Source organism: Lasioglossum baleicum, chromosome 16 (genome assembly GCF_051020765.1).
Source record: "Lasioglossum baleicum chromosome 16, iyLasBale1, whole genome shotgun sequence".
NCBI classification, from domain to species: domain Eukaryota; kingdom Metazoa; phylum Arthropoda; class Insecta; order Hymenoptera; family Halictidae; genus Lasioglossum; species Lasioglossum baleicum.
Genome location: NC_134944.1, coordinates 2212179 through 2231804, shown reverse-complemented (window position 1 = coordinate 2231804; position 19626 = coordinate 2212179). Strand labels below are relative to the sequence as shown.

The 19626-nt window shown below is 48.0% G+C and overlaps 1 protein-coding gene across 2 annotated transcripts in view; it reads left to right on the top strand.

Annotated features, from left to right (window-relative positions):
- LOC143216764 (uncharacterized) overlaps positions 1-19626 on the top strand; it is a 131438-nt gene that overhangs the window by 79201 nt on the left and 32611 nt on the right. For both annotated transcript variants that reach the window (XM_076440139.1, XM_076440140.1), the window contains exon 4: positions 19303-19359. In XM_076440139.1, coding sequence (XP_076296254.1) covers positions 19303-19359 — 57 coding nt within the window. The remainder of the gene's footprint in view (positions 1-19302; positions 19360-19626) is intronic.

Sequence of the window (19626 nt, the reverse complement as noted above, 5' to 3'; positions counted from 1 at the left end):
GTTGGCGAGGGCAATCGGTCTTCGCGATCCTCGAAGAAGAAGAAGAAGAAGAAAGAAGGAGGAGGAAAGAGAAGAAGAACGCCGTGGACGAATAAGAAGAAGAACTGTCGGGCCAGCTCGGGCCCTCCCTAATTGAGTAACGCGATTACGCGATAACCGGGCCGGTCAGAGAGCCGAAGTTAATATTAATGACCGCGTTCGATCGGCGTCCCGCGTGTTCCCGCAGATATCGAAGATTCGCGTTTCTTTCCGCGAGCGTTGATTTATGGTTCCGCGCGTGTTTTGCGGCAGCGCTCTGCGTGCCGTATTCATCGAAGATTTACCGGCGGGTTTCGCCGAGAAAAATCCAGTTGGGGGCGCCTTTGAACGGCGTGCTTGCGCAAACAGTCTCATACCGGCGATTACCGGTGTCGATCGACAAAAAAAAATTGTGAAAATTTTTCCACCACCGCACACCGATGGACGATGGAGTCTTCATTTCCCATCTAGAAGATGAGGAACGCGGGGAATCACCCGGTACGTGAATCCGCGCGAACCACCGTGTAATACCAAGGGATCACGGTGGACCGGCTAACGTGATTATTATAAAGTCAATACGTTGCTAACTCATCAGCCGGCTCCGCCCTCTAACAGCCCGGTAATATGCACCGGCCAAGAAGTCAGTTACGCTCTATCAGTGTGCTGCCTTCTCTTCCGATCCCTCTTCTTCTTCTTCTTCTTCTTCTTCTTCTTCTTCTCCGTTCTCTTTCTCTTGTTGGGATACAGCAAGTTTCCTCTCTTCTCTCTCTATTCTCGCAGACTCTCATCTCGCTCCGTTTAAAAGGCAAGTGTCTACCTACGTCGGATAGGCACGTAAGTGCCTACCTACGCGTGCAACCTACCGTACCTACGTACCTTACGTACACGTTACGTACCTACTCTTTGCACGTGCAACACCGGGGCAGCCCTACTCGCGGCACACCAGGACGTATCTGCCGGATCTCGAACGAGCCGCACGAAATCGCTGCCTGCAATTACCCCCGAGAAATATATTACTTAAGGATTGCCCGGCAAGAACTCCGGGACCGATAAGGATGCTTCCACGTCCGGCGATCATGGTCCTGAAACGCGCGAACCTTGCCGGTTTCGATCGGTACGGTTCGATTCGATCGTTATTTGAAGTTCTCGGTGCGATAGACTGTGCGACGATCGATAACCAACTCGGTTGACACGGGACTGTTTTAGGAAGTGAATGGACCTGCTGGGTTGCTCGGATGAATGTCTCGATTTATGGAGTCCTCTGCCACAGGGTGTTCAATGATAAAAAGTGGGAGAGAACAATAATTTCGAAATTACTGAAAGAAATAGCGATATTTATAGGGCGGAGTTTGATTGTGCAGGTTGCTGTAACTGCGGCGTTATGCGAGGGTTAGCTGTAATACATAATATCCACGAGGTGTGAGCACAGGTATATCGGAGAGAGCGGTGCATCGTGCCGCGGTGCCGGTGCATGTGCATACACGCGTGCACTTTTCACACGAATGAATGAAACGACCCAGCCCAAGCCACGGACCTTGAACTTGCTTGCCCGGGGAAAAAAAGCCGCGAGGTTCTCCTCTAGCCGCCTCTCGCGGCTGTAATAACTGCGTTCCACAGCGCTTGTCCGTAAGCGCTGTGTAACAGATACCTTGGGTGGTGCATCCTCTTCTCTCTCTCTCTCGATCTTCCCTTTTCTCCCCGGTATTACGTTATCGGTTGGTCCGCGGTCCCGGGACCGTGAGCCGCGTGCATTTATCACGTCGCGCGGCAGATCACGATAACCATCGATAATTTTCATAGATCACCGGGAGGAACGCATCTCTCCCCCTCCCCCCCGAACAATGTGGTTAATTGCGCGATAACGAGCTAGCAAATCGTCCGACCAGCGTTTACGCTGATAATCCCAGAAGATTTTCACGTTGGATTACCTCGCGTTGAGCCCCTAGCGTTTTCTGCGAGATCTTACGATCAAACTGGAATTTTCTCGATGCGTATCATCTTCCGATGGGTTGGGTCCAGCTCGACCCAAAGTTGGTCACTGCGAGAAACGATAGTCCATAAACGTACGCACCGATCGAGCTAAATTCGCGTGCAATGCGTGCGTCGGTAGTGGTCAGCTCGTGGTGTGTATGTGTGTGTGTGAGATGCGTGTGTCAGATGCCAGTGTGTGCCAGGGCTCCAAGGGTCGGAGGTTAAGCGGCGTGATTGAGTCTTGCTTACAAGGAGCCGCCCTTCGTAGCCGGTCTCTCTCTCCCGGGTCTCCTACCTTCTTCGTGGGGAAGGAAACCATAATGCAATTTAAGCCATAATACTTGACTTTAAATTGAAAAGATTGCCCGGGGGATGCGAGGGAGCCGGAGCTGACTATCGGAGGCGGTGGTAGAGAGTTGCCGTTGTCGGCTTGGTTCCACCTTTGCGGCCTCCCATTGGCCCCCAGATCATCCACCATACAACTCTCTTTCCCTTTCCCGTATCGTGCATCCACAAGCGATATCCACGGGGAAGAACGTAGGGACGTTGCGACGTCATCGATAGCTACATACAACAGTGTTAAGCACCTAACTCGGACCTTATGGCATCGCTACGCTGATACCGTTTAGCCGCGGAATGGGTACTATCTCCGACGAATTTATAACAAGCTCCAGGCGGTCGTTTTTGAAAATCCAATAATTTTGAACGGGGACAAAGTTGTTTCCCCAATTGGCAAACTTTCGCCACGCGGTCCTGCTGACCAATGGCCATCTGTCGGCCACCCCCTCACCCTTTTCTCTTCTTGACGAGTCGCCCCCTCGGTCAGCACGCTCCAGCTTACATTTCCAATCAATAACCGATTGAACAACCCCCTCTCAACCCCCATCTGCTCAACGGGCCGCATTCCTTCGAGCAAACGGCCAAACAATCCCGCGTTCCATGCGTTGCTCCTCTCGTCTTGTGTTTGGTGATTTCGTTGGAACTGCCGAGACTGTAGATAATTCATGGACCGACCCACATACAAATTCGACCGGATCCTAACTCACTATAGCAACAATGGACTGGTGAATGTCAGCATAAAAATGTGCAGGAAATGATTTTCTGATTGGTGAGACAGGACAGACTAGGATAAAACGAGCTTGAAAATCTTGTTGTGACTTTTATTGAACAGCTCGATACATTTAAACAATCCACACGATTTGCCATACAATCAAGAGTACGTCTACCTAGTTTGACTGTTGTTTACGATCTACCGCGACGCGCCTGTTGCCAAATTCGCCTCGCGAATTCTCTGTCTCATTCTCTCACATATTCTCTCGTCTTTCCTCATTCGACCTATCATTCGTTCTGTTTACTCATTCGCTCACTCTCACTCGCCAACTTCCTTTCTCACTCATTCACTCGTACATACACCACAATCTGGTTCTATTTTTGTACACGAATTTTAACCTTTAACTACCCGCGCCCTTTATTTTCACACGTAACTACCCGCGCGGTGTATTCAGTACACCACACATGTATCACTGTGTGACTGAGGACTGTGCGGAGCACGAGAGAAAACTAGCGGGCAGGGAAGGGGTTAACAAGATTGCCTTTGCGTTCCTCTTGCCCCGTTCCCCTCCCGCTAGTTTTCTCTCGTGCTCTGGACAGTACACATATTATTGTATTAGTGTACTTTTTACACCAGAGCGGGTAGTTAAAGGTTAAACAGAATTTCTTCTGCGGCAATGTCTGTGATAAATAATTAGATCGCGTGCATCTGGAATTATCAGGAATCTTTGTCCCCGAATTTTCCGATTCAAGGAGAATGTGATCGATCGATGCTCACCAGTCATTCCGTTTCTCCCATAACATGGAAAACACCGATGTGACCCTTCGCGTACTTATGTCATAATAAGGGTACAAACCACCCCGAATACGGATCGTCGAAAATCTGCCCTCTGACCCCGCTGACCTGCAGCAGACAGGACAGGAGCAGGAACGACATACGAACGATGCAGTTACACAATAACGCAGTCCGTTGCACCCTAAAAGCTTGCTTGACCCCTATGGGGGGCAGACAATGAGAGAAGCGCGGTAGAAAATGCTTCTGTACCTGCGGCGACGCTTTTTAGAGTTCAATAAGTACAAAATACTCAAAGTGTGATGATATCGGCGCACAGGTTCAGGATCGAAACGATTTAATGTTTAATTATTTGCAAAATTGCTTGTAGTTTATCTTTGATCGAACCTGTGCGCTGATATCACCACACTTTGATTATCAAAAATACGATCGATAAACATTAAATTTTATAGTATCAAATATGTAGTTCGTAGTATCAACATTTGGTTATCTGCCTCTGGAAATATTTTGAACGTCGACAACTACGAGAGGAAATCGGACGAAACTATTGCGTGACGGGTCGGATAAGAAAGTTTTGAATATTAGGAACAACGAGCAGACGCAGGAGGAGTATTTCCGGAAGAGGGAAACCGGGAGCAATTAACGTCGAAGGGCCAGCAGAGAAGAAACCCGATAGGCCGACCATAACCGCATTCCATATGCCCGAAACCCGAGGGTCCGCGACCCAGGAAGTAGGCAGTAATTTCGGGCACAAGGCCCACCGAAATTAGCAGGCAAAGAGCCGGGAGATGATTTTCCAAAATAACACGTCCCGATACAATGGCCAGTCAATTTCCCGAGCACCAGCTGCCGCCACCTATCTGATTTATCGTCTCGCCTACAGTTCTTTCGTTCTGCCGCCCCACTTTTCTATCTTCGACATCAGCGCCGAGTGTTTCCCTCTTTTCTCCGCCGACAGATCAACTCGGACGTTCGTTAATTATATGTAGGAGGACGAAATCTCCATAAACCTCGATACGCGGAATAAAAATTCGACGAGCGTACAACAGTCCAAAAACTTGGCAGAGAAGTGACGAAATCGTGGCAAGAAGCAGTCGGTAAGATAATTAACGACTTCGCCGGTGTTCTTTCCCGATTTTCCACGGTCCGGCAGGAAGTATCGCAATTACGGTCCCATTCCTGGGCCCCAAGGAACACGGGGGGATATGTCCGGGGGTTCAAAGCAGCTCGCCGCCAGTAGTGAATATTAAAAATTCCCGAATATCGGCAAGCCTACCTGAGATATCCGCTCTTTCCATTTCACTGTGGCCGACACCTCCTCGCCAAACGCATAGACATGTAAATGCACTTTTTGCGGGTCGACACACAAAAGAGAACGTTCCCGGAGTTTCGCGTTCGTGCAGTCTATCGGGCACGTATCGGGAACGTGGGCCCGACAGTAATGAGAGTCTTAGGAGGCCCCATCGCATTAGCATGTCCAAGGAGATGCTAAAAGCATCGATCTACCGGCTGCACCCGCTCCCGAAACGGTGCGGGGACGCCTTTGGCCTAGCCTCAGGTAGCCTTATGGACTCATTAAGGCGCTTTTGTGACCAGCTTATGGAATCTACGACTGCGTTACCGTTAACTTTCCTATGGACGGCCGTTCTCGACAGATCGGAATTTTTCACTAATTAATTCTCCTGGAAAAAATTCCCGAAGACAGTACGTTTTCAGATAGTATATCAGTCCACCCCCTTGAATCTCACAAAATCCGTCATTCGTTTGAATTTCAAGCGTCCGACGTTCGACCACCGCACCGGTGCCCGTCGATCGGTCGCGTGGCCGGCGCGACGCGTTCCCGGAAATTTGTCGCAGACCGGCCATTACAGATCGCACAATTAAAGCCAATAATTCACCGAGCGTCGTCGGGGTTAGGCACGAGCCGGATGAATGGGATTCCGTCCACGCTCCAGATTTTCGAGTGTGTCCACTCTACCCCCTCTACCCCCTCTCTACCATTTTCCATGGAAAAAGGCAGACAGACAGAACCGGAGGTAACAATAATGGCCACTGACCATCGGCCATCCCTGAATATTCGGGACCCCGACCCGATGATTCAATCCGACAATGGACCGTTCCGCCGGACAATGCTCTGGTCAAATGCACTATCGGCGAATGAGGGGGTGGTTGCAAAATAGGGGCGCTTCTTGGACCCTTCGTCCCGCTTTCCACCCCTCCACCCACTCGGAAAGCGTGGGTGCGGTCCCGAAACGGTCTTTCACGTGGAAATTCGTATTTTCTTCCGAGTAGCTCTCTGAAAATTTGCTCGATTCTATCGGACCGGACGCTGGGAGTGATATATGTGTGTCGTGAGGATGGGGATGCGGGTGGCGGTTTCCTCAGCTGTCATCCAGATTTCTGTATTCCGTCCAACGCACGGTGGTGTCTGGAAGTCAATTCTGATGCGAATTAATTATTGTGCGAGGAAAAATTGACATTTTGTCGCAGCATTTTGATTTTCGCGCAGCACGTCATCAAAAATTCCAATTGAATTGATGAAAAACTGAGTTGTCGGCAGATTTTTGTCCAAAAAGATCGGTTTCTGGCCCACTGTGCGCCGTTCCGTGTATGTAATAATATTCAGAAATGGTTCGACAAAGTAAAAATTGAATAAAAACCGTACAGTGTACAGGATGACAAGAAATAACGGAGTTAATCATTTATTATGATAATAATTAATAAGAAATTTCTATTTGGCTCCTGTGTCTTGCAATCAATGCGAACATTTTTTATTTTGCATAAAGATCCGCAGTCTACTGATAATATCATATGTAACAAGATACTAACACAATTTATGCACACTTCAAGGAAGAACTCGATATTTTGAGGTTATAATTTGTAGTAATTGACTATCGCAGACAAACAAAATGGGGTTACTGGAATGTTGACAGTCTTGCCAACAATAACATGGTGATGTGATTTACTAATTTTGCTTTTGTTATTGTAGTATACATATCAAACTATCATACAAGTATAAATTTTGAAAGATTTACGTTAGTTGTTATTTTTAATTTATTCGCGCTAGAGAACTGACTTTTAGACCACAGTGCAACGTGTGCGAGAGATCATCTTTTTTCAGAAGTATAACGATCACGTGATTCTCAAGTGATTAAAGAAACCCAATATTTGCAATTATCGTCACCATCTAAACTGATTAGTTTAAAAGGCAGAACCTAATTCAGAAATTAATGGATAACGAAGAACGATATTTTCTCGTTTAGAAAATGATAGCGAAGTTAGGGAATTGCCGGGGGCGAATTGACGTATAGCGAGACGTGTTCCTCTGTGTCGTCGGAGCCGGTGATGCTGTTATCGAGTGGTAAATAAGGGCGATTAAGGCAATGGCTTAATTAAACGAATTAGATAATTCACAGATCGATCCGTAAGAATAATTGAGCGTCGCGTCGACGTTATTGGTCGGTTTTTCTGGGCAACCCGCGTATTTATATATCGAGGGGGCCGTGGGAAGCGGCAATTCCGTCGCAATTGCCCAATCAACATTTACAATAACGATCAGCAGCTGGGATGAACATAGATTAAGCTTGGACAGCGCGGATCGAGCAGCTTGTACGCTCGATCACTCGATAGTGTTTCCCTCGGACGATCGAATAATAGCGATCCTCATCGACTACAATATACGGGGAGCAGCAATCGGAAAGTTAGTTGCAGTTATAGCGAGGTCATTTGGGTCTCTAGCATTTCAAATTATTGTTTCGTCTGTTAGAAATACAGTTTTTTTAATCTTACAATTAGTTGAAAGGCAACACCGGACGAAAACAACGTTGAACAATTACATTCGCTTGGACCTTTGTAGAAGAAGATTATATCGGCCCCCACGTCGATATGTAAGTAGATTATGGCACGAATAATAAATTCTTTTCACCGTATTCCCGGTCAACATCATTGTCGCCATTAAAACCCGCCCCGGGGCCTGGTGGAAGATTTATTGTCAGGAAATGTAGATTTTCGCCAAAACACGGAAAGCCCATTTCGAATATTCGTGTAGGACCCTGGAAAAAAAATTTACAGCACCCCCGAGCATCGGTCCCAGGAACGCAAATATGGTTTTTTTTTCTCCACGGTCCTCCCTTCCGGAGGTTACTCTCTACTTTTACGACTTAATGACTCCTCCAGCCGGCCAGGCATTCCGAAATTCCATAGTTATAGTCGTAGTCCTTTTTTTTTACATCTTCGCCCTCATACCCGCGAAACGAAAGGGCTAAGGGAACAATCGGGAACGGAATTTACGATAGAAGGCACCGCTGTGCTACCTTGATCGCATGATTCGACTGTTCGACCACCTCTTCTTCGGAACTCGTCTTTTTTCGTCCGAGCAACAATGTTGTCCGCGTTGATCCGAAATTGAACGTAATTGAAACCGACACGTAACGCCGTGTAATTTTCAGCGGTTCAAAATTATCTCAATTTTTCAAGCCTTGTTCCAGTTTTCGATTTCTTGCTGTGGTATCTTTGTGGCTGCTTGGGCAGTTTGTTTCGGTTACGGTTAATTGGATTTGCGTTTTGACGGGGACTATGGTGTCGGTGATAATTCAATTTGTAATTTAATCATACGTAGGAGGTTGTTAAAAATTTGTACGTAAATTTATTGGGAAATAGGCGCTTTAATGGAATAGAACAAAACATTTTCGAGGTTCCTGTTCATTTTGTTGTCGCGTCTGAATTTCGTCTGTAAATGTGAGTCTTTGTGTACGCTCGTGTTTTAAGAATTTCATAAAAAATAAATTAGAAAGAAATAGCCGGGAAACCGGAAGCGCACAGGTCCTGGGCCAGGAACTTCTCGGAGGACTCGTCGGCTCGCCGTGGCGCGAAATTAAAAGGCTCGCGAATCGCATCGTCGTCGACAGGGGCGCACGAGGGCGAAAACGTTTCTATAATTCAGTGCGGTACCTACCGAAACGTCGATCGTCCGGGATCGAGGATCAGGGGCGGATAATGTATGTACCCTCCGCCGAGCGTGGCGCGAGAAGAGAGCGTCGTTCTCGGCACGTATCCTTTCTGTCTCCCTCTATCTTTCTTTCTCTGTTGCTGGCCTTGCGGAGGGTTTGCGGGGGTGCACCCCCACAGCCCCACAGGCCAGCTGAGAAGAGGGGCAATGCTGACCAACGCGAACGGACAGCTCTTGGCTCACCAGTAGACAAGTTGCCCCCGGCAGGCAAACTTGGGGCACCCTCGAAAACTACGATCTTTCCAAAAACCCGCATCTTCGGGTCCAATCGCTCGCACATCTGTTCTTGAACGGTGCGTCGTGAAATTTTTTATTTTCTACTTCTAGACGACAGTTTAGAGTACCGTCTACGCGTTAGATTTTTTGCGGAATTTTTGTGGTGAATGTTCGGCTTGATATCGAAGTGACAAGTTGGTTTGATGAAGACAAAACGCGTTTGAGGTTTGAGGAAATTTGAGGTGCGGGAGGAATCGAAAGGGTGCCAAGATTTGTGATCCAAAGGACTCTATACGGCCTTCCGATGGTTGTCGGGATCTGCCACTTCGGGATCAAGAGGAAGATGCGAGCGGATGCGAAGACATCCTTTCGAATGCGTAAGCAAAGTTGTTTTATTTGGCTTTGAAAGTTGGTGGAGGGGGGGGGGGTTTAGGGTCACGATAGAAGTTTGCGTGTGAGATCTGTTCGTGTGGTATTACATTCACAAGTGTGTTCTGTGGTTGGGAATAATTAATGGAACGATACCAGCATAAGTCGGGCTGGTTGTAACAATTTCTTTATGAAACCTGGCCCCGCATGCGACAACGTGTCTGCTCGAGTTAGTCACCCCATGCTTTCTAAATTTCTGGGGATCTTATTCCGGACCCTTGTACCCTCATCTTTTGATTGCTCTGTCGTTAAAAAGTGATCGGTCGATGTTCTGCATTCATTTGTATGAATTAACATAATTCAATTTGAAAATTTATGGAAGCGTATTAATAGGAGGTGAGTCTCGCATGATCCAATCGAATGATTGCATCGCGAAGATGGCTTCGGTACATTCAGAGGAGCGAATACAACGGTTGGTAGGGTTTCGAATGCAAAACCAACCCTCTTTTCCGTGATTAGACCGTTGCGGACCGATTGGGGTTGCTTTTAGGTCGAGTAGGGGTGTCCCGCCATTTTAAAGTCCCCACCCCTTGTTCGTTTGTAGTATCTTCAGTCTCTGCTCACCCCATACGTTCCAGATTATCTGTGAACACACTCGAATTCCACTCTCTCTCATCCCTCTCCCTCTCCACGTGATCGCGTTGTATCTTCCACCGAATTTCCCACCCCCTCTTTCGTCCTCAAAATCCTATTTGATTATTCGCTTTAGGATCTCGCGACGAATCGACGCGCGGAATATCGACGACCTCTCGTGTATGCTAATTGGACTAATAATTCATAAATTTTAATGAAATATCGGCGAGCACTTGCGGTGTTTCCCATCCCGAGGCTTATAATGATAGTTTAATAGGATTAGAGCGCAAGAAGTCGAATGTCAGTCACGCTTTGCATTATGGCCGGATTTCTAGAGCCCTCATCGATTTTTTTTTACGAAGGGGTGGCCACAAAAAGAAACCGCGCTCCACTGTCCCACAAATGCACAAAATTGCATCGCGCTTGCAGCTTTAAAATCGAAATTAAGACGAAGGATCTGTACTGACCAATTTATAAAATTGCTAAGAGTTTTAAGCGAATGCTTGACTGTGGAAGATTTTTTGCAATTATTTTCGAGAATAATGGAATAATGGGGAAGCGGGGTGGGGACGCAAGTGTCGATAAATCCCACGGAAAATCTAATTAAACCGGCCACTGAAAAACTGGCTCCCGAGTCGCAGGGAACTTCATACGAAAGTCTGCTCGTAATCTTGGGAGGGCACCTTATCAGATCGTTATCAGCCGATCTGACCGCGTTCCTGCTTCTGGGTTGGTCACGACCGGGGCCCAATGGCCCTCATACCTTCCTTCATGCGGGCCTTACTTCGTACAGTACCTTAATTAAGCGTTATGACTTGAATTCCTCGTTAAGCGAACACGTAGCCCTCCTCGTGGCGCGCACGATCCCGCTGGAGTTTGTTACAAATTTGTAGCGAAATGAACCGGGGAAAAAACAATGTTGCTCTCCGGTTACTATGCTGTACACCCTCGCTATTTAATCGCGAAGCATCGTTATTCTCGTGGGAGTCTGAGCCCATAATAATAAAAAAATAAATCGAGACTATGCGGAATGAAATTTTCAACATTCAGATAGTAAATGTGCGGATTGCTGTGCGTTACAGTCCCATAAAACGTTGCTGTCTAAATATAACGCACGGCTGAACAAAGAGTGGAGAACCAGACCGATGTCGATACCATTAATTCCCTAGCGAACTCGAATAAAATCGAACCTCGATAATTATCGTAGCGTGCAAATATCGATAACACAGCCACTTGCAAGCGGGAAACGGTGAAACGGAGGTACGCGTGGACTGGGTTGCCTCGGAACGAACAACTCAATTGCGCGAAATCGAGTTAGGTTACCAGCGCCGGCGAAGATGTAATTAATTAATTCGAACGCCATTTTGCTACTGACGGCTGAACGAGAAATATTATTGCCGGGCTTAGGGGAACGGGCTGAAGCAGCCCCGGGTTCTTTTCCGTTATTCTATCAACCTTCTCTGTTATACTACTCCTTAAACCCAGCTAAATACATGTGTAAAAGTTTGTAGTTCTCTTTCCATTTCTCCAGAAAAAACAACCAAGTGTCCCCTCTCGCAGAACCTACACCATAAACGAGCTCTCATCTTTCGCAATAAAAAAATTCCAACCCCATCCTAAATCGTTACAATTTTCTCGTTGGAACGCCACACTCGTCCAGCACGAGGTGCCCATTTCCCATAAGAAGGCGCGTCAAGCGTACACGCGTATCCACCGAAAACTATGTCCTTATGTCTTGCTGCTCTCTTTCCGTTCCTCTCTTCCTCTCAACATACACGTACATACATATACAGTATGTATACAGCTGCCGGGGCAGTGCCAGAAGCACTCTCGTTGGATATAATATATCGTCCGGATTAGCGGAGCCCTCTTATTGTTTTCCACTCTTGCGAAGATCCTCGTCCACCTCGGCGCTCCACCCCCTCGCCGCTCCGTTCGAATCGTATCCTCGCCTTTCTTTCGCCTCTCGCCGGCGCGGCGCGGCGTCCTTAGTTATAACTTAATTACAAGAAAAGCTGCTCGTACCGACCAACCGGCCGGCCGGCCGGCTGGCTGCCTCCGAGCGATATATATTAGATTTTCCGTCATTAGAAACTTTTTGCGCTTGGAAATTATATCCCGAGAACGAAACAGGGGGTGGGACTCTCGGACAGGATCGATTTGACGGCGACTTCGAGCTTTGCAGTATCGCCGCGATCATCTGATATCTGCTGATTCTGGTCGTTAGGAATTCAAGACATTAATTGCAGTCTGATTTAATCGATTTGCATTCGTTTTATGGCTTGTAAGGGTCAGTTCGTTTTCGGTTGTTTAGTACGGGAAATTTTCACAAATTGAAGACATTAATTGTAGTCTGATTTAATCGATTTGCATTCGTTTTACGGCTTGTAAGGGTCAGTTCGTTTTCGGTTGTTTAGTAAGGGAAATTTTCACAAATTTAACACATTAATTGCAGTCTGATTTAATCGATTTGCATTCGTTTTATGGCTTGTAAGGGTCAGTTCGTTTTCGGTTGTTTAGTACGGAAAATTTTCACAAATTGAAGACATTAATTGCAGTCTGATTTAATCGATTTGCATTCGTTTTATGGCTTGTAAGGGTCGGTTCGTTTTCGGTTGTTTAGTAATTTTCACAGTCTTTCATGCACGCGCAGTAGCGCGCCTCTGAACGACATCGAAATCAATCCGCGTGGAAGACAAGGAGGCGGCGTTCGCATAATTCGATTGATTAAATTTCCATGCCAACGTTCGGCCATCAAATTAGAATCCCGCTATAAACCACGCAGCAGGGACACCGGTGCGGCGCGCGCGACGGCGATCCATGCGATCTTACACGCGAGGATCGTGAGGATATCGGCCGATAGACCGCGACCGACGACGCGGTGATATTCGAGATGTTGATTGCCGACAAACCTCTCTAATTACCGCGTAATTATGAGCGTCGGCCCGCGAACACCGCCTTGTAACGCACACAGGATCTCTCTTGGTCGAGGGCATGATCGTCGTCGTGGTTAATTGTCAGGACTACGGAGAGGCATGTCGGCGGCACGGCTATTGTGCCAATTAAGGCGAATTTCTGTCGTTATTATTTTTTAATGGATTATACACGCGACCCCGGGCCCATTTGCATTCGATGAATATTTCATTTGCACCGGTACACGCCGGAAACCCGATTAATTAATCGAACGGGCCCCGATCGAATTTATCGAACCGCGCCGCGCCGCGTTCTTCGGACATCCCATGAAATTACCATGGATAGCTTGATTATAGCAGCACAACCACATCGGCAGAAAATTTTACAGTAAGTCGGCGAAAAGATTTCTCGAATTTTTATCGCGTTTCCGCGAATCCGCGAATCCAAGGACGTACCCGTGGCTATTCGTTTCTCTTCTGACCGGTTCGTCTCAATTGCTCCCGACCGAGGCGTTTTCCTGACGAATAAGTCGACTCCATTACCTCGCCGCGTGAAGCACTTAGGTACGCCACCGCCCCTCGCCTAACCGGTGTCCGGAAAACCACCCCCTCGGGCGAAACGTCCGCGTACGCGTCCCTACGAGGCCGTTAATGGCCCCTCGTTCTCCTCTACGTGCGGCGAAACGTCCTCATGCTACGGCCCGGCGTACGTGTCTGCACAGTTTCACGGTAATTCGAACGAAAATACCGTAATAAGGTACGTGCGAACCTTCCACAACCCGCGTCGTACCCGCGCGACCCGATTCGACCATCTACCAGCCCCGCACTGCCTCCCGCGACTGCGACCACACGCGATTTGTGACTCGATCTCACGCCGCGCCGTCTTGCGATTAATGAGCTTTTGATTGAGACGAACAGCTAGTTTGCAAAATTCCGAAGCTGCATCGGCAACGAGTTTTCATTTCTTTACAGTTTTAATTTGCACCAACTCTTACCATAAATTACGCGAGGCCATTTTTGAATAGCCATGGGCCAAGGCGGGGACTGTACGATCTCCAGATGAAGGGGTTGCAAATCTCTCTTTTCTCTCTTTCATCCCCGAACAGGAACGAATAAAGGGGAGGCTCTTTTATGCATCTGGTGCGCGCCACGCGACCCCCAACCCTTCATCTCATCAATTTCAAATAATTCCAGCGACAATTCTCTCCCTACACCCTTGCCCGTCCTGTCTATCGATGTCTCTGCTTGTTTTTTTACCACCCCGTTCCTCAGCGTGTATCGCAGAACGTTCGGCACTCGATCGAGAATGCTGCGTCCTTCCCTCCTCCCCCCGAATCACTATGCCTCGCGAGCAATTATTTCGGAATCCATCAGTTTCGGGATTAAGCGTTTCGAGAGCGATTATCGAAGCCCGGCGGCCGGGGGCCGATGATCGATCGATCCGACGCCTTTCCGGACTCTCGTATTCGCCACCGAGAGTTCGCCTAATTGGACGGAACGCAGCCGGGACCGTTTTTGCGATCGTATTATCCTCGTTACGCTTCGCGGAAACCGGGGGTGGCGGGGGCAAAAGGATTCCCCATGAAACATCGAGGATTCCTGGAAAGCCACGGGCCCCCAGGAACGATCTGGTTAGCCTTTATGCCTCGAAATTATCGAGGCCACGCTGGAAACGATCGCTCCTCGCTCTGGAAACGGGCTTTCAGGTGAAAAAGGTTCCCTTGGAAAGTTCTGACGGTTTTCTGGCGAATTGCCACGTTTTTGCGATACGCGTTGCAATAATCCATCGTTTTCAGGGTCGTCGCGCTTTTTACGCTACTCTTCCATAATCAATCAGCTGACGAACGCCGCAGATAAATTCGCACGAGGGAAATTCGCGCCTATCAAACGTTTTACCGTGAAAAGAGAAATCTTAATCCATCGTGAAAGGGTTAGAAATTCCACGGGAGGTCCAGACCGAACGCAGACCATGCGGGGCTGGTAAAAAGGGGGTGGCGAAGAAGGGTTGGAGGTTGGAAGAAACGCAGCCACTGGAAACAGCGTTCTTGCACGTGAGCCGAGACTTTTTCCAATTACAAACGGCGCCATTCGCGGGCCGGCGCGCGGCGGCTGCCGGCGATTATTTTTAAAACAAGAATATTCCCTTCCGCCCCCGGGACATAATGAGCGGGCTACGGGGGGCGGTAGTGGGAAAGGTGGCGAGGGTGGAGGCACGGTCGGAGGGCGCGATAATGGCGGCCGTTATGAAGAAATCAACCCACCCCCGTTTCCACCTCTATTTCCACCCCAGCCGCCTCTCGGCCCACTTGATCTTCCGTTCCCATGGCGACCGCCTTGTCCAACGCACCCCCGCAACCCGTAGGGGTTGGTTGCGAGCATTCTCTCTTGTTATGAGCCTCGCTCCACCCGCGAAAGGGTTACAACCCCGATTCTCGACGCGTCCAATGACTCTCCCGGGCTGCCGAGGGAAAAAACTTATAGGGAATGATTACAAGGTCCTGTTGTTTTCAAAACTACCCCAAGTCAGCCTCAAGGAAGTGACAAAATGATTGCTAAAAATTTAAATAGACCATTCTCGTTATTTATGTAAATGTAAACCTAATGTTGTGGAAACTGCAGAACAGAAAAACTCGATCTTTTGAAGATGAAAGACCGGAAATTAAATACATCCACCGAAGAACCATCGAGCCCCTCGCAGAGACAAAAATCAGTTCAGACCGCAAGTAGCCCGATTCCTCATCGCTATTCACGCCCGTTGTGTCGGGGCACGATTTCCACCCCAGCAAGCATCCAGGGGTGGCGAACGCGGTTTCCATATCGGCCGGTCAAGGGTGGTGCATACGTATTACAAGATGGTTCTTAAAAATTGATGAGAGGGCCGGCTCCACGCAAACTAGATGTATCCAGATGCCGCATCTGGTATTCATGGTGGTTCCTCGAAGGTAGGGAACGCGAGGAGAAAGAGAGAGAGAGAGAGAGAGAGAGAGAGAGAGGTGTGGCCGGCGTGACTGGTCGAGACGGAAAAAAATGTAAAAGTCGAGGAACGCGTACTTACTGCGAATTCAGCGCGATTAGAATATATCGCGACGGAAATGGCGATATCGTTTCGCCTCTGAAACCGCAGCCTTGAAAGCGGCTGGCATACTAGGGGGGTGGAGGTGCGGTTGAACCAGCCGCAAACCAACGAAATGTCAGCATTAATATTTCAACCGTCTCTTGTGCGCCGGCCAACGGTCGCCTCTCTATGCTTATTACACTTATTGTATCGCGGCGAGGTTTAAATATTAAAATCTCGTTTCCCCGGGCGCAACCGGGCCGCGCCGACCACCGCCGGAGAGCCGTGGATCGATCCGATTTTGGAAGCGAATTGTGATTGCTTGGCTCATACGCTGACCAACAAGTTTCTTCAAATGATATCCGTGAAAGTATTATGCCGGGAATTTCTTAGATAAATAAAATACTACGTGTCCAATCCATCATTAACAACGAAATATTTATACAATTCCCAAAAACAGTCCTTTTTGACCCGGGGAACGTTCTAAAGGGTTAAACGAACAGCTGCAGGTCCGTGGAATGATTATGTAGGCCGGTTAGGCAACGAGCGCGTTAATAAATGATAGTTTTGCAATGGTAACCGGCATCGATCTTCCGTCAACAGGCCCGGGAACGGACGTTTAGTTCACGACATTGATATTCTCGTGTTGAGGACAGGTAGACATCGGTTCCTCGGAGTGTTTCGCCGCGTAGTTGGCTAACCAGTCACTTATTAATTCGGCACGACCGCCTTCTGACAGGCCGGAATCGCGTGCAACCCCTTCTCCCTTAGTATTCATAAAGGTCAGCCCATCGGACACGTATCCTACGCTCGCTCGGTTATGCACACAGGACACCTGTGCAGATACTTGTCAGCGTTACGGACAGGTGAGGACGGGCACTGTGGTTGCCGGAGAACGACCGTGCATCGGCCACGCTACGATGAAACTGCATGAGCGCCGCGCTGCTCAATAAGTAACTCATCCCCTCATGCAAACATTTTTCCCCGTCAATTGTGGAACATTGATGTTGAATTAAAATGTGTCTCCACGTTCCATCATTTTTTTCAGAAAGAAAATATAATCTGTATTTTTTGGTCTGGTGAGAATTTTATTTGCATTATGCATTGTATATTATGTACTCGGTTCTACAACCATTTTGTTGTACTCGGTCAGTGCCTGGAATCATGTATCTCTCGCTGCGCCGAATGAAAATGAAAGTGGTAACACCGTGGAAGTCGAGTCGTTCCGGTTTTTAACCATCAGCGACCGATTTTCCGGCAGGCTGGGAACAAGCTAAGGTGTTTAGGGGAGTTTCGCGACGACACGGTGAATACGAGAAGCCCGTAACAACTTTACGATCCTCGAGAGGCTCTCCACAGCCGCCGCGTGGAGGGTCGTATTTATTTAAAATCGATTGGCACCTGTCCGATCCCATCGAGCATTGTCGATTAATCGGGAGGTTATAATACACGGTTAGAGAGAAACATTTCCAGGTTAACTCTAGAGAGAGAGAGGCAATTTTTCTCTTCTCTCTCTCTCTCTCTCTCTCTCTCTCTCTCCCCGTTGAGAATTATCATTCGGATGACACTGACGAAGGAACGAGATATTTATGGATCGTATCGGAGAGTTTAATCGACCGCCTTCTCTCCACCGTTCCTTTTTTCTTTCCTTCTGTTTTTCCAGAGGCGAATACCGGCCCGGGGGCGTTATTGCGCTTGTGACTAATGCGCCGTGGAAAAAGTCGATCCGCGAGCGGATAACACGGACGAGGTCGGTTCTGTTTATATTTAATGTAAGCGTGTGCCAGTTTCCTCGAGCGGCAGTCCTTCGTTTTAATAATGAAACCAAGCGCATCAAGGATCCCCGCATTGTTTGCTTTTCAGAGCCGCGGAACAATCGTCGGAGCCGCGTGTTCGCCTTTTCGGGCAAACTGATGAGCCGAGTTTCGCATGTCCGCGGTGCTGATCATGAGAAACGCTCGCCACTGTAAATTCTGGAGTAAAAGAAACAAAAGACTATTTTAATGGGTCGTTACAAACTTTCAAAAAAAAATTACGCAGGATTAACTCATAATATCAGTACCTTTATACCAATAGTTTCTTTTTTTTCTTTTATGCATGTCCTTTCTTAGTAATTTATGTTAAGTCTTTATTCTATTGTAAGTCTTTATTCTATTGTAAATGGACCTCGATCCGTGCATAATAAATAATAATAATAATAATAAAAAGAGTACAGAGAATCCTACGTCTCTCTCAGGTTGTCCATCAGCCCCCACAGCCTCGATACGTCATCGTTAGAGCCTCGGATATTTTCCACGGGGTCAGATATCCGCTCGTATTTGCGACCCGTGTTATCCGGTATTGAAATGTCGTCGTCTGCGTCCGAGGAAACCGGGAGTAACGGAAAGGAAAGGTGGGATTATCTGAATACAGTCGTTCGAGGGGTGAATTGCGACCCCCCGGGGGGTAGTAGGTGGCCGCCCTCGAACAGTCTTGAACCCCGCTAGCCACCCTGTGACGTATAGTGGTCATTCCAGCACCGAATTACCACCATCTTCTTTCCAGCAAAGGGTGTCCAAATAGATTATTTGAATATCGAGGCCCTAGTTTCCACCCCAGTCCCTGGGAACCGCGACGCATGGATCGAAGGGCTAGTGACCCGCCATGTGTCACCATGATTGCTCGCGTTTTAGCATAATTCGGTCTGATTGATAACGGCTCGGGGTGTCACGGTGATATCTATCTGCTGCATCGCTGTCTGGTCCCCTCGCCTCGGTTTAATCAGACTGCATGTGGGTTTCTCGAAATTATGGGGGCTGATGGAGATTCGAGGAATTGGACTCGGTCAGACTACGTCCATTCATTTTCTCGGTGGCTTCTTCGGTTTAATATCGGACGATATTAAAATTTTGAAAGGAACAGCAGCAGATATTAATATTTCCATTCATCTACCGCTAGAAAAACTTCCATTGAATGTGTTTATTTTGCTGTAATAAGTACTCTAGAATAAGTTTGACAAAAATCGGTAATGAATCCTGGCTCTCATGGTCGCGAAGTAGATTAAGGGGGCCAGTTCGGTGTCAGAGCGGTTGTCTGTCAGGCAGTCCATCATTATACTGTCAGACACGGTCGAGATAAGTCGCGATGCGGCGCGGCGCGGCGTCTCGCCGAGGCCGGGCTTGAAATTTCTTTTTGGGCTCGCGTCTATCATTTTTACGAGAAAAAGGCTAAGTTTCCCGGCTCTCGGGTTTTATACCACGACGTCACTAACGAGGCACCGTTGCACTTTTTGTTGCAGCCAGCGACGCGCTCGGCCGAATCGATAAGGAGCCAGCCTCGCCGGAATCCATACAAGGTGAGTTTGCACAGAGTTCATCTCTCTCTTTCCATCTCTGTCTCGTTACGTCTCTCTCCGTGGTCGTCTTTCTCGCTCTTTTCGATACGATTAACGTACCGAAGGGCTTAACCTTCGCCGATGGCAGGAACATAAATTTCGCGAACGAATAATACGACACGACGGAGTGAGCGAAAGCCGAAGTATCGGCATTATAAATTCGCGTCGTTATTTCTTCGTCTTCTTTTTACCGGCGACGACGACGATCACGGGATCGGGCGACGTTTA